The 16,024-nt window shown below is 38.2% G+C and overlaps 1 protein-coding gene across 2 annotated transcripts in view; it reads right to left on the bottom strand.

Annotated features, from left to right (window-relative positions):
• NKAIN3 (sodium/potassium transporting ATPase interacting 3) overlaps window positions 1-16,024 on the bottom strand; it is a 770,560-nt gene that overhangs the window by 25,978 nt on the left and 728,558 nt on the right. The window contains exon 6 of one of the 2 annotated variants that reach the window (XM_008255564.5): window positions 719-789. The exons of the other annotated variant lie outside the window; for it this stretch is intronic. Coding sequence (XP_008253786.4) covers window positions 719-789 — 71 coding nt within the window. The remainder of the gene's footprint in view (window positions 1-718; window positions 790-16,024) is intronic. 2 annotated transcript variants of the gene reach the window in all.

Here is a 16,024-nt window from a genome sequence, read left to right as displayed (position 1 = left end):
TGGAGTCACTGTATTTTCTTGTTCTCTGATATTTCATAAATCAAACGACCAAGGTTCCTTTCTTGTAATCAACTAAAATCTATCCACGATTGGGTATTTTTTTTGGTTAATTTCCTTCTATGTTCTTTGGGAACGAACAAAAACATACCCAGTCCTAGATAGATTTTAGTTGTTCCTGAGCTTGTTTTAGACAATATTTAAGTAACATCCAACAGTAATAGGCAATTTTAGGTATATGTACTTTATGTTTATTATCCCATTTAATCCACCTTCTCCCAATGAAACTGTATATGGATAATCAAATAAGTCTCAGAAATCTCAAGAAAGATTCCTGAGTCCTCATATGTAGGGCCTAGATTCAAACCTAGGTGTTTTTCCCTTTTCCTCTCTACCATGTTGCCCCCAAGGCACTTAGTCTTAACTTCTGAAGAATAAATAATGTCAATTTTTATCAATTTGTTAATCAACTATTGATAAGGAAGATAAGACAAAAATCTCATGTCAGAATAGAAACCATGTCAGCTGTTTAAATTCCTCTTTGGAATGAAGAATAATGATGATGATGATGATGATGGGTTACACATGAAAGGTGTGTTTTAAATATGAATGGAAAATTAAACCAATAATTAGTAATAGTAGGTCCAAAACTTTCAGGTTTGGTTAGTTTTTGCCAGGTTAGAAGGATTAATATTTTCCATGTCATCACACCTTTACTTACAGGTTTAACAGGCTTTAACTCAACATGATCCTGGTAGTAGGAGTGTGTGTCAAGTCCACCTATGAAATCAACTGAAAATATAACATAGCCCAAGATGAATAAATGTGTAAATAAAAATGCACAGAATACTAACTGTTTAAAGTAGAATACATAAGAATAACAAAAATATCTGTTTACTCTAAAATGGAAAAATGTATTTATCAATGATAAAGAAAGTGGTGAATTTCCAAGAAACACACGAAGAACATAGGCTCTTAGTGTCTGAAAAATCAAAGTTGTCATTGATTTCAATAAAAATTATTAGCATGAGATTTTAGATAATATGTTTGTCCATAGACATATAGACATGACTTTTCCACGTGTATATCAAAAGATGTGCTTTTTCTTCTTGTGGCCTTTTTAAAATTTACTTAAGGTGATTTACTGCATCATCAACAAGGCCTTTGGGAATTCACACTCTTTATCTTCATGCCTTCTGTCCTGAAGCTACTCCAGAAAATGTTTCATAAAGGTTTTATCTCCTTCCTTATTGCAGGGAATACTTGTTTTGTGTAAATTCAATAGCCTTTGTAATTTCTTTATTCCATTTTATTTTAAATTTTTTAGAGTGATAAAATTTTATGTATTTCATATATACAGGTTTAGGAATATAGTACTACATCCCACCCTACCCTGTCTCCCGTCCACACTCCCACCCTCCCTCCTCCTTCCTTTTTCCTTTCTTCCTTTAATTTTTACAATGATTTACTCTCAGTCTATTCAATACATGTAAGATTAATCCTGTGCTAAGTATGGAATTCAACAAATGGTAAGAAGAAAAAAGTACTGCTCCTCGCAATACAGACAAGGGCTATAAATAATCATTGAATCACAAAATGTCAATTTCATTTATATATATATTACTTTTTTGTACTCTATTAGTTACCACAGATCAGGGAAAATACATGGTATTTGTCTTTTGGGGACTGGCTTATTTCACTAAGCGTAATGGTTTCCAGTTGTGTCCATTTTGTTGTAAAAAGAGGATTTCATTCTTTTTTACAACTGAGTAGTATTCTATAATATATATCTCACAAGTTCTTTATCCAATCACTAGTTGATGGACATCTGGGCTGCTTCCGTATCTTAGCTATTGTGAATTGAGTTGCAATAAAATTGGGGATTCTGATCACTCTTTCATATTCTGGTTTCATTTCTTTAGGTAAATTCCCAGGAGTGGCATTGCTGGGTCATATGGTATATCTCTTTTCAGGTTTCTGAGGTATCTCCATACTGTCTTCCACAATGGATGTACTAGTTTACAGTCCTACCAACAATAGATTAGAGTACCTTTTTGCCCACATCCTTGCCAACATTTAATGTTTGTTGATTTCTGTAGAAGAACCATTCTATCTGGGGAGAGATGAAGTCTTGTTGTTGTTTTGATTTACATTTCTCTGATGGCTAGAGGTCCTGAGGAATTTTTCATGTATTTATTGGCCATTTGAATTTCTTCTTTTGAAAAATGCCTCTTCAAGCCTTTTGCCCATTTCTTAACTGAATTTTTATTTTGTTGTTGAGTTTTGTGACTCTTTATAGATTCTGGATATTAATCCTTTATCAGCTTCATAGTTTGAAAATATTCTCTCCTATTCTATTGGTTGCCTCTTCACTTTGCTGTCTGTTTCTTTTGCAGTGCAGAAGCTTCTCAGCTTGATGTAATCCCATTTATCCATTTTGGTTTTATTGTCTGTGTTTCTCAGGTCTTTTTCAGGAAATCTTTACCAATGCCAATGTTTTGCAGAGTTTCTACAATTGTCTCCCCTAGTAACTTGATGGTATCTGGTTGTATATTTATAACTTTGATCCATTTTGAGTTAATTTTTGTGTAAAGTATAAGGTAGTGGTGTTGTTTTGTACTTCCGTATGTGGAGATCCTTTTTTCCCAGCACCATTTGTTAAAGAGACTGTCTTTTCTCTAGGGACTGATTTAAGTTCCTTTGTCAAAGGTTATTTGGCTGTTGATGCATGGATTGATTTCTGGAGTGTCTATTCTGTTCCATTGGTCTACATTTCTATTTTTGTACCAATACAATGCTGTTTTGATGATAACTGCCCTGTAGTATGTCTTGAAATCTGGTATTGTAATGCCTCTGGCTTTGTTTTTGTTTAAGATTGCTTTAGCTTTTCTGGGTCTTTTGTGTTTCCATATGAATTTTAGTATTTTTTTTTTCTGGATTTGAGAAGAACGTCCTTGGTATTTTGAGTGAGATCACACTGAATCTACAAATTGCTTTGGGTAATATAGACATTTTCATGATATTAATTTTTCCAATCCATGAAGATGAAAGATTTTTCCTTTTTTTGTGTCTTCTATTACTTTCTTTAATGTTTTATAATTTTCCTTGTATAGTTCTTTCAACTCCTTGGTTAAATTTATTCAAATGTATTTAACTTTTTTTGTAATTTCTTTTTTCAAGATTTATTTATTTGAGAGGTAGAGTTACAGAGAGGCAAAAGCAGAGAGATAGAGATCTTCCATGCACTGGTTCACTCTCCAAATAGCCACAACAGACATTGCTGGGCAAATCTGAAGCCAGGAGCCAGGGGCTTCTTCCAGGTCTTCTATGCAGGTGTAGGGGTTCAAGCACTTGGCTCATCTCCTGCTTTCCCAGGCCATAGCAGAGAGCTGGATTGGAAGTGGAGTAGCCAGGTCTCTAACAGGCACCCATATGAGAAGCTGGCACTGTGGTTTAACTTGCTACGCCACAGTGTCAGCCACTATAATTTCTTTTTATTTCATCTAAACCTATACCTTTTGTTCCCCAAGTCTACTGGAAACAAATAATCTTTGTGTCTCCTGTTCTATAGTCCTTTGAAATTATTTATTATTTTAAGCCATGCGTTGGTTGTGTTATATAGTAGTCTAACATTAAAGATCTATTGGCACATAGGAAACACTGAACCATCAATGCGTGTGTGTGTGCTCACACTCAGAACACAGTATGCAAATATTGTATCATATTCTCAGATGAAGACAGGCATTTTGATGAACTAATCAGAATATGATGAATTGTTATAAAAGTTCCACTGAAACCTATTTAAAAATTTATGTAATTATATATTTGAGACAGACAGCCAGGGAGATTTTCTATCCACTAGTTCACTCCCCATATGCCCACAGCAGCTGGAGCTTAGCCAGACCAATGCTGAGAGCAATGAACCCAATCCAGGTCTCCCACAAGAGTAGCAGAGATGCAACTACTTGGGCTATCACTTGCTGCCCCCTAGGGTACACATTAGCAGGAAGCTAGAGTCAGGGGTGAAGCTGAGTGTTGAACCCAGATATTCTTATATGAGATGTGGGCATCTAGGCTAAATGCCTGCACTCAATTGAAGTCTTAACTGCTGTGCCCACTCTTGGCAATCCCTGACTCCAGCCTTTTACCTCCTGTAGGGAGATGGAACAAGGCTTGGATGGTCAAATTTCATCAGCTTTACTTTGGGCATGAGACTTTTTTTTCTATTTTTAAAAAGGATTAATTTATTTGTTTGAAAGGTAACATTACAGAGAGAGAGGGAGACACCCCCCTCCCTGAGAGAGAGAGAGAGAGAGAGAGAGAGAGAGATTTTTCCACCCACCAGTTCAGTCCCCAAATGGCTGGGTATGGAACTCCATTAGGGTCTCCTAAGTGTATGGCAGAGGCCCAAGCACTTGGGTAATCTTTTTTTCTAGGCACATTATCAGGGAGCTGGATCAGAAGTGGCGCATCCCAGACTTGAACCAGTGGTTGCATGGGATACCAGAGTTGCAGATGGCAGCCTAACCTATAGTGCCACACAGTCCAGGCTGTATGGATAAGATATATGAAGGCCTGTGGGGATACCCAGCAACCATGTGGCAAGGAAGCTTCTCCAGTGAGTATGACCCAAAGATCCTGAGCTTGACCCGCCCCCTCCCCTTTTTTTTTACCAATTCATACAAATTACTTAGATCCTACCTTAACTAGAGAAGCAATGGGAAGTGGGTCAATTTAATATGCTGAAAAACTTTTCCCCAGGAGAGAAAGCTGTGCTTAATGGGACCATTTAAATGGTCAGATCAGTCTAAATTGTCTTTTTTCAGTTTAGATATTTAATCAAATATATGTCCCCAATGAACATTGGGTAGTATTTTAGAAGGAAGAGAATGTTGATTAAAAATTAAACTGTATAATTATTTACAGGGCACATTTAGAAGTTCCAAATAGTTTTAAAAATTTAATTATAAAATTATAATTAAAATAAAACATAGTTAAAATAATATTACAAATATAACCATTTATGAATAAATGACTCTCTTTTTGAAAATTAAATAGACAGTAACCTTATTTCTAAAAACCAATAGCATGTATATCTATATTAAATAAAACTAAAAAAACCTTTATACTGATAAGTTGAATACTAAAATTTAACATTTAAATAATCACTATTTTTGTCATAAATTCATGTACTTTGCTCATTAATCATTCCTGTCTGTAAGACATCAAATCAATGGGAGATTTTGTCAGAAAAAAATATATGTTTTTATCATTTTCATAAATTTGTTTACAGCATCCTGCAAAGTTTCTCTATATGGCTAATAAATTTGAAATTGTTCACAACCCTGGTTAGATACAAACCACAATACCATCACTTAAAGTATAAAGCATATGATTTCCAACCGAGAAAATATTCTCTTTATAGTGCTATAAGTTGTTATCCAAATTTGCTACACAAAGGATATCTGTAATGCATTTTAGCTCAAATACTCTCTCAGGCACAGTTTGCTGAGGAAAGCCATGAAATTGGATTCTGGGGGCTCTGGTTTTAGATCCTGGAAGTGAAAAGTATATTTTAGAAAAAAAAAACTTAATGCAATTAAGAGTTGGCATCAATTGTCTAGAAGAGTCCTTTATGCAGGGCACACTTGTCTACAGAATTCTTGGAAATGGAGGTGTTATCATCAAAGAACCCATAGGGAAAGTCCACAGCCAGGAAATTTCTTTGTTTTAAAACCTTTCAAGTGTACTTCTTGTGCCAATTTCCAGCAGTACAGCCAAGCTACTTCTCAGAAGTAATGTTTGTAACTGCATAACTTTGTGGTTACCATGGCAAATTCCTGGTAGAGTTCTCACCTGGCTGAAAGAATCACAGAGCTATTCTAGATTATGAGCAATGTCCTACTGTACAAATACAGATTTGTTTTCCATTTGTAAAAGGCTTCCACAGCCTTGGCAACTCATGACAAGAGCCTAGGGTGATTACTGATGCCATAAACAAGAGTGTCAATCTGTTAAGTCAACACAGGAGTCACTGTGTACTTACTCCCCATGTAGGATCTCTGTCCTTAATGAGTTGTACAATGTGAATTAATGCTATAACTAGTACTCAAACAGTACTTTATACTTTGTGTTTCTTTGTGGGTGCAAACTGTTGAAATCTTTACTCAATATATGCTAAATTGATGTTCTGTATATAAAGAAAATTGAAAATGAATCTTGAAGTGAATGGAATGGGAGAGGGAGCGGGAGATGGGAGGGTTGTGGGTGGGAGGGAAGTTATGGGTGGGGGGAAGCCAGTGTAATTCAAACGCTGTACTTTGGAAATTTATATCTACTAAATAAAAATTAAAAAAAAGAAACTGTTGCCCACGCCTTGGGGCATCCTGCTCCCTGCCTTCCTGCCTGCATGCTTGCTACACGTGGCTTGCTCCTGGCCTACTTTCTGCTTGGTATGGACTCACCTCAGCTTCTATACTTCTCTTCCTCTCCTAAATGGAACCCTTATGCTCCTGCCCACTTCTCTCACTGAATAAAATCCTTAAAACTTATCATGCTGTCTGGTCTATATTAGCCAGTATTCAGAATTCTTCTCTGAATACATGGCAAGAGCCCACAAGATCATAGACATCGAAAATGAAAGATCTCTGTGAGATCCCAGTAGAAAGTACGGGCCATCAAAGAAGGAGGTACCTTTCTCTGAAGGGAGGAGAGAACTTCCACTTTGACTACGACCTTGTCTAAATATGATCAGAGTCGGTGAACTCAAAAGGCTTCCATAGCCTTGGCAACTCATGACTAGAGCCTGGGGAGATTACTGACGCCTTAAACAAGAGTGTCAATTTGTTAAGTCAACACCAGGAGTCACTGTGTACTTACTCCTCATGTAGGATCTCTGTCCTTAATGTGTTGTACAATGTGAATTAATTGAGTACTAGTTAGTACTCAAACAGTATTTTACACTTTGTGTTTCTGTGTGGGTGCAAACTGTTGAAATCTTTAATTAGAATATACTAAATTGATTTTCTGTATATAAACATAATTGAAAATGAATCTTGATGTGAATGGAATGAGAGAGGGAGAGGGGAGGGTTGCGGGTGGGAGGGAGGTTATGGGTGGGGGAAAGCCACTGTAATTCAAAAGCTGTACTTTGGAAATTTATATTCATTAAATAGAAGTTAAAAAAGAAAAATTATTAATAAGCATAAAGCTTCATACAAAGACTTGGAATCCATATTACACAGAATCTTGCTGTTCCCAGAAATATCCTTAGCTGCTTTTTAGTTGGTGAAGAGCAACTCCTTTCTCTTGACTGAGAGAGCACACTTCCCTGGAGTTAGAACATATTCCATGTAATCTACCTCTTGTTTAGAAACCTGAGATTTTGTTCAGGAAATTATGTATTCTCACTTTCCCAGATTCTGGGTTTAATGGAATGCAGAAAAAATTACCCCTTAGGCAATGGTTTAGCCCACAGTAAGATGTATTGAAAGGACTCTCTCTCTCTCTCTCTCTTTTTTTTTTTTTTTTTTTGACAGGCAGAGTGGACAGTGAGAGAGAGAGAGAGAGAGAAAGGTCTTCCTTTGCCGTTGGTTCACCCTCCAATGGCCGCCGCGGCTGGCGCGCTGCGGCCAGCACACCGTGCTGATCCGATGGCAGGAGCCAGGAGCCAGGTGCTTTTCCTGGTCTCCCATGGGGTGCAGGGCCCAAGCACCTGGGCCATCATCCACTGCACTCCCTGGCCACAGCAGAGAGCTGGCCTGGAAGAGGGGCAACTGGGACAGAATCCGGCGCCCCGACCGGGACTAGAACCCGGTGTGCCAGCGCCGCAAGGCGGAGGATTAGCCTAGTGAGCCGCGGCGCCGGCCAGGACTGTCTCTTTAATAGCCCTGAGGTCTTTAACCATTCTGTACTCTGTATTTGACCTTAAAATATATAAGATAGGAATATCACAGAGAAATGGATCCAACAGTTCATGTTTGAGACCCTTAATAAACTTTAAAGAAACACCTGAGAATACAGACAATGGAGTTTGACATTTAGACATAACTAGAGGTTATGATACGTAAGAATATAACATGCTAGAACAAGGGAAATCTTTGGGATTAAGCGTTACAATTAATTTGAATACCGTAACTCTTTGAGGACAGAGGTCCTGCATGAGAAGTTGGTGCACGGTGACCCCCATTGTTTATTTAACAATTAACACTCTTATGTATGATGTCAGTGGATTCTAAGCCTCATCTTTGCATAAAAGGCCCCTGACACAAACACACTGTGCTGGACAGGGGATCTACAGAAGGTATTCCAAGGTATAGGGAGATTTTAACAGAAACTACAACATTAGAAATTCCTTCCTCTCAAAAAAGAAAAGCCCAGGAGTGGGTGAATTCACTGCTGAATTCTACCAGACATTTAAAAACTAACTCCAATTCTTCTCAAACTATTCAAAACAATTGAAAGAAAGGGATTCCTCCCAAATTCTTCTATGAAGCCAGCATCACCTTAATTCCTAAACCTGAAAAAGATGTAGAAGAGAAAGAGAATTACAGACCAATTTCCCTGATGAACATAGGTGCAAAAATCCTAAATAAAATGCTGGTCAATAGAATTCAACAACACATCGGCGAGATCATCCATCCAGACCAACTGGGATTTATGCCTGGTATGAAGGGTTGTTCAATGTGTGCAAATCAATCAATGCAATACACCACCTTAACAAACTGCAGAGAAAAACCATATGATTATCTCAATAGACGCAGAGAAAGCATTTGATAAAATGCTTTCATGATGAAAACTCTAAGCAAATTGGGTATACATGGAACATTCCTCAATACAATCAAAGCAATTTATGAAAAACCCACGGCCAGCATCCTATTGAATGGGGAAAAGTTAGAAGCATTACCATTGAGATCTTGTACCAGACAGGGATGCCGACTCTCAACATTGCTATTCAATATAGTACTGGAAGTTTAAGTAGAGCCATTAGGCAAGAAAAATAAATTAAAGGGATACAAATCGGGAAGGAAGAACTCAAACTATCCCTCTTTGCAGATGATATGATTCTTTATTTAGGGGATCCAAAGAACTCCACCAAGAGACTATTGGAACTCATAGAAGAGTTTGGCAAAGTAGCAGGATATAAAATCAATGCACAAAAATCAACAGCCTTTGTATACACAGGCCATGCCATGGCTGAGGAAGAACTTCTAAGATCAATCCCATTCACAATAGCTATAAAAACAATCAAATACCTTGGAATAAACTTAACCAAGTTCTCTACCATGAGAATTATAAAATCATAAAGAAAGAACTAGAAGAGGATACCAAAAAATGGGAAAATCTTCCATGATCATGGATTGGAAGAATCAATATCATCAAAATGTCCATTCTCCCAAAAGCAATTTATAGATTCAATGCGATACCAATCAAAATACCAAAGACATTCTTCTCAGATCTAGAAAAAAATGATGCTGTAATTCATAGGGAGGCACAAGAGACCTCGAATAGTTAAAGCAATCTTGTACAACAAAAGCAGCACAGGAGGCATCACAATACCAGATTTCAAGACATACTACAGGGAAGTTAAGACAGCATGGTACTGGTACAGAAACAGATGGATAGACCAATGGAACAGAATAGAAACATGAGAAATCAATCCCATCATCTACAGCCAACTTATATTTGATCAAGGAGCAAAAAACCTGGAGCAAGGACAGTCTATTCAACAAATGGTGCTGGGAAAACTGGATTTCCACGTGCAGAAGCATGAAGCAAGACCCCTAGCTTACACCTTACACAAAAATCCACTCAACATGGATTAAAGATCCAAATATATGACCCAACACCATCAAATTATTAGAGAACATTGGAGAAACCCTGCAAGATATAGGCAAAGGCAAAGACTTCTTGGAAAAGACCCCAGAGTCACAGGTAGTCAAAGTCAAAATTTACAATTGTAATTCCATGAAATTGAGAAGTTTCTGTACTGCAATAGAAACAGTTAGGAAAGTGAAGAGGCAACTGACAGAATGAGAGAAAATATTTGCAAATTATGTAATCAATAAAGGTTTAATTACCAGAATCTTCAAAGAGATCAAGAAACCCCATAATAGCAAAACAAACTACCCACTCAAGAGATGGGCCAAGGAAGATAGTTTTGAGATTCCTCAGAAGCCTGAATATAGCCTTACCATATGACCCAGCCATCCCACTCCTCAGAATTATCCAAGAGAAATTAAATTGGCAAATAAAAGAGCAGTCTGCACCTCAATGTTTATTGCAGCTCAATTCACAATTGTTAAGACATGGAATCAACATAAATTCCCATAAACATAAGATTGGATAAAGAAATTATGGGATTTGTACTCTATAGAATACTATACAGCATTAGAAATAGAAAACTACACAGTGGTAAAAAAAATGAAATCCAGTCATTTGCAATAAAATGAAGGAATCCGGAAATCATGCTGAGTGAAATAAGCCAGTCCCAAGAGGACAAATATCGTATGTTCTCCCTAATCTGTGACAACTAACTGAGCATCTAAAAGGAAACCTGTAGAAGTGAAACTGACACTATCAGATACACTGACTTGATCAGTTCTTGTGATGACTGTTGAGGAACAGCTTACTATTTTATTCTTTTTAGTATTATCTTTTTCTACTTAATACCATTGGTTGAACTTTTTAATAATTAAAACAAAATTATTCTTAGGTGTTTAAATTTAACTGAAAAGTGATCCCTGTTAAAAATAAGAGTGGGAATAAGAGAGGGAGGAGTTGTACAGTTGGGAAAATGCTCACTCGGACTTACCCCTAATGGTAGATCTAGAAACATGCCTTGGGACTCCAAATCCCATTAAGTTGGCATGTACCAATGCCATCTTACTAGTTAAAGTGATCAGTTTAAGTTCATAATTGATCACAAAGATAGGATTAAGTGTCAAAGGGTGTGGTGGAATAAGAAGGCCATGCCAAGATGGCCACTGGCAAGCAAGGTCAGTTACTCAGGAATGGCTTTGAAACCCACCTGGCAACTAAGCCAGCCTGGCAACAGGCTGTGATTGGATGGTTTTGGAAACCACATGGCAAATGGAGCCTGCCTGGAAACAGGCTGTGATTGGATGGCTTCGGAGCCTGCCTGGCAACAGGCTGTGATTGGTTAGGGCATAAACCGCCCCTTGACCGGATTGGCTGCCTTTGCTATATAAGCTGTGTACCAACTGAAATAAACAAGTCTGCGGGCTGCTCACTTCTGGCCCATTTTCACCCAACTCCTGGGGTCTGTGTAGTGACTCCGCACCTCTTGCCCCCACCATGCTCCTCATCTCAGAACGAATCCACTGCAACAAAAGGGATCCCATAAATAAGACCAGTCTCCACTAATGAAAAAATGACAGAATTAAAATGGAGAGAACAACCCAATATGGGAAGTGGGGTACACAGCAGACTCATAGAATGGCAAATGCCCTAAACAGCACTCTGGCCTCAGAATCAGCCCTAAAGGCATTCATTCAGATCAAGCTAAAATCCCATGAGAGTTTCTCAGGCATGGAAAGCCAAAACACTGTGGCAAAAACAATTACCCAAATGAAAGATCTCTGTGAGTGAAATCCCAACATAAGAACAGGCCATCAAAGAAGGAGGTACCTTTCTTTGAAGGGAGGAGAGAACTTTCACTGTGATTATGGCCTTATCTAAATAAGGTCAGAGTTTGTGAACTCAAAAGGTTTCCATAGCCTTGGCAGCGCATGACAAGTGCCTCAGGTGATTACTGTCCTCATAAATAAGTGTCAATTGTTAAATTAACAACAGGAATCACCGTGCACTTACTCCCCATGTAGGACCGCTGTCCTTAATGTGTTGTACTATGAGAATTAATGGTAAAACTAGTATTTAAACAGTACTCTATAACTTTCCTAATTTTTCAATCAACTGCTTATTCAAAGACAAATAATTTGCCCATTTCTTAATAGATTTGGTTGTTTTTTGTTGCTGTATTTTTTGAGTTCTTGGTAAATTCTGGATAATAATCTTTTGTCAAGTAATCTGAGTGTAAATATTTTATCACATTCTGTTTTTCCATATACAAAGTCATATTATCTGAAAGCATGGACATTTTGGTTTTCCTCTTTACAATTTTGATACCCTTTATTACTTTCTCTTTTGTAATTATTCTTATTACCACTTCCAACACAAATAGAATAGAAATGGTTAAAGTGGACTTTCTTGTCTTGTTCCAGATCTGAGGAGCAATTCTTTCAGGATTTCCCAACTTCTAATTAAAAATTATGATCAATTTTCTTTGTATGAATTATTTTGTCATGGCACTAGAAGATTGTGATTCTATTTATAACCTACACATTGGCATTGTTTATCAGAAACTGTGAAGTGAGAAGGACTCAGGTATGTTGGTCAAAGTGTACAAAGCTTCACTTTGACAGTTAATATACATGGTAACTATTTGAGATGGTGGATATGTTAATTATCTTATTTCAATCATTCCATTTTTGTATACACGTGTCATAGCTTCACTTAACATTACACAAATATATGTGATTATAATTTGTTGATGACAAATAAAATCAGTAGAGCTTTTAAAGTTAAAAAAAAGAAATTCCTGAACAAGCCATTCATAGAAAGATCCTCTTCAGATCAGTTGCAGCCTAAATGGAAGGGACCTTACCAGGTGCTACTGAGCACGACTACCTCAGTGAAATTAGGATTAACTTCTAACTCTGAAGTCTTCACAGGTGAACTCAAAAGACATACCTGATTATTCCTGTAAGCCAATCAGAGACCTTAAGTACCTCTTCAAAAAGCAAAAGAGGTAAGTAAGGCTTTTGCTTTCATCACATCAAGACTGCTGCACCTTAAAGCAGACATGCTGTGCCTGCCTCCTCCTTTGATTATCTCTGGGAACTGTTATTGACAATAAAACTCCTAAACAGGTTCTTCTATTATAATTCTGTATTCTCAAGCTAAATGGGTTTGTAATCTACATTAAGGGTAGCCTATCACCACTCACTATCTGGGAGATGTGAGATATGTTTTTTTCAATCTTAAGGGCCACACCCCTCACAAGTGGTTTTGTTCCTATTTTGCTTGTACTAATTAACAAACTTATATGCTTCGGAACTCAACAACTTCTGGGAATAACTGACCTTGCAGGGGACTCAGCCATTGGTGGTGACCAAGACTACCATAGCTCATAAAGGAAATTCATTAGATAAGATAGGCAGAAACTTCCAGATCCAGGACAGGGAGGGTCTGCACTACACCCCTCATAAGCAGGAAGCAACTGTAGAAGACATGATGATTCTATGCCTTTCAGCATCCCTTAGGATTCAGGGCTGGAATCTCTCTGAGTGGGGAATGATGTAGGCAGGCAGATAGGATAAATTCAATTTGATTTGTGAGCTGGAAGACCACGCCTTCACCATGCCCCTGTGTGATCTCATGCCCCTACCTGATCTCATTTGTACACCCACCTGCCAATCAGATTATCTGATGACTCCCCCTTGAAAGGGGATAACAGGTCTGGAGCATGGTGGCCCCTCCCTTTTGTTGCCCTTGTTGCCCCTGCTTTTGGTGCAGCCTGCTCCCTGACTTTCTGCCTGCATGCTTGCTTCTGGCTTGCTCTCTGCTTGTTATGGACCCAACTTATCTTTTAGAATTCTCTTTCTCCCCTAAATAAATTCCTCACCCTCTTGTGAATTTCTCTCACCGAATAAAATCCTTAAAGCTTAAAAAAAAGGGTACATAATGAATCACAACCTTTCTATTTTTCTGTAGGACATTTAAGGTGATAAAGTTTCTATTAGATAAATTCAGTGCTACTGATTCAATTCCCTCCACAGCCAACACAATTCTGAATTGACTTTACATGGGAATGAAAGAAAATTTAAGACAATTGACTTTCCCTCACCCTCAGGAAAGACAGCCTATAAGGTGGTTGTATGTCAATTGATATCTTGGGTAAGAAACAATTTACTACATGAAGTAGCAGATGCAGCCCTAAAGGGCAATGAGAAGTGCTCTGAGAATTCCCCCCAAGACTCTCAGAGGCTGTCTACCTTCCCATCACTCCCTCCTCACTAAGTTGTGTCCGGTGCTTATTGTAAATCCAGAATTGATACAGGTTATCTTCTTCTGTGGGCTGGAATTTGCTTTTCTCTACATATTTACACATCTCTTTTGTTTTCAAAATCCCTCTGAGATAAAAGCTTAGAACATGTATGCACATGAAGATATGTACAAGGAAAAGAGACTAGAATTGGGCAAATAGAAATAAGGCCTTCTTTTGTCATCTAGACAGCACATTAGTCATATAAATACTTCTGATTTTATCAAGTATGGCAATTTGGAGTTTAGTTCACTTTTCATGTCTGGGTTTTAGTTAAATGTCTGATTTTAATTAAACAAACATTTAAACATTTGATAATTATTCTTCGTTTTTGTCATTGAATACAGTTTTAAAGTATAAACATTTCTAAATACACAAAAGCAGAATATTAAATAACACACACCTGTGTTTCCACCATTAGGATTAAGTAACATTAACATTTGCCATATTGTCTTCAAATTTTGATTTTAAGACACACAGAGTCGCAGATTGAGATTAAATGCTCTCCTTCATGCTCTTGACTTGGTTTAACATACTAGACAGATCTTGTTTTGAATTGCAACTCTACCATTTACTGGTTCTGTGATTATGGGAAAATTATTTAACCCTTTAGTGGCAGTTTGCTACATCTACTTAACCATTATCATTTAACAAACCACCATAAAATAGTGGCTTAAAATAATTATCATTGCTTGGGATGGATGTTGTGGCTCAGTTCATTAAACTACCCTTTGGGATGCCCACACCGCCTAAGGGAGTGCTGTTTCAAGTCCTGGCTTCTTTGCTTCCAATCCAGTTCCCTGCTAATGTGCCTAGGAAGGTAGCCAGTGATGGCCCAAATACTTCCGCCCTTGCCTAATGCACAGGAGACCTGTATGACAAGGTCATAAACTAACCCCTGGCTTTACTCTGTTTCATTATTATTATTTATTTTATTTTTTTTTTGACAGGCAGAGTGGACAGAGAGAGAGAGACAGAGAGAAAGGTCTTCCTTTGCTGTTGGTTCACCCTCCAATGGCCGCCACGGCCAGCGCGCTGTGGCCGGCGCACCGCGCTGATCCAATGGCAGGAGCCAGGTACTTATCCTGGTCTCCCATGGGGTGCAGGGCCCAAGGACTTGGGCCATCCTCCACTGCACTCCCTGGCCACAGCAGAGAGCTGGCCTGGAAGAGGGGCAACCGGGACAGAATCTGGTGCCCTGACTGGGACTAGAACCCGGTGTGCTGGCGCCGCAAGGCGGAGGATTAGCCTAGTGAGCCGTGGCGCCGGCCTTTACTCTGTTTCAAGTCCAACCATAAACAATCATCTTGGGAGTGAACCAGCAGATGGAAGATCTTCCTTGTCTTTCACTTTGTCATTTGGCCTTTCAAATAAACGAATAAATCTTGAAAAAATAATCATCATCCCTTATTTTGTTCATGAACTTGTAATTTGAACAGAATTCAGCAGGAAAGGTTTATTTATACTGCAAATAGAGTTAACTGGGACTTTTTTTCAGGGCATTGGAGGAGCAGCCTCCAAGGTGGCTTATTCCCATGACTGGCAAGTTGGTACAGGCTGTTGGCTTCTTGCTCAGTTGAGGGCTGGAGACCAGGATTTCTACATAGGACTTTATATAAGGCTTGGGATTCTGCACAGTGTGGACTAAGGCTGGTGATCCAAGAAAGATAAACAAGTGGAAGGCACATAGCCTTTCATGAAATAGCCTGAGAAGTCACACACAACTACTTCCACCAGACTCCATCAGGCAAGAGTAGGTTCAAGATTAGGGAACAGAAACTCCACTTCTTGATGGGGAAGTTAGACAAGAAAAACTGTTCTGACCATTTTGGAAAATAAATTTTTCCACAATGGTTAATAGTGACTTCCTCTTCCACAATGGTTAACAGTGACTTTTAATAA

Source organism: Oryctolagus cuniculus, chromosome 6, assembly GCF_051225735.1.
Source record: "Oryctolagus cuniculus isolate XC-2025 breed Fujian yellow rabbit chromosome 6, ASM5122573v1, whole genome shotgun sequence".
Classification (NCBI taxonomy): Eukaryota; Metazoa; Chordata; class Mammalia; order Lagomorpha; family Leporidae; genus Oryctolagus; species Oryctolagus cuniculus.
Note: the sequence above shows the minus strand (reverse complement) of the source record. Positions and strands in the feature narration are given on the sequence as shown.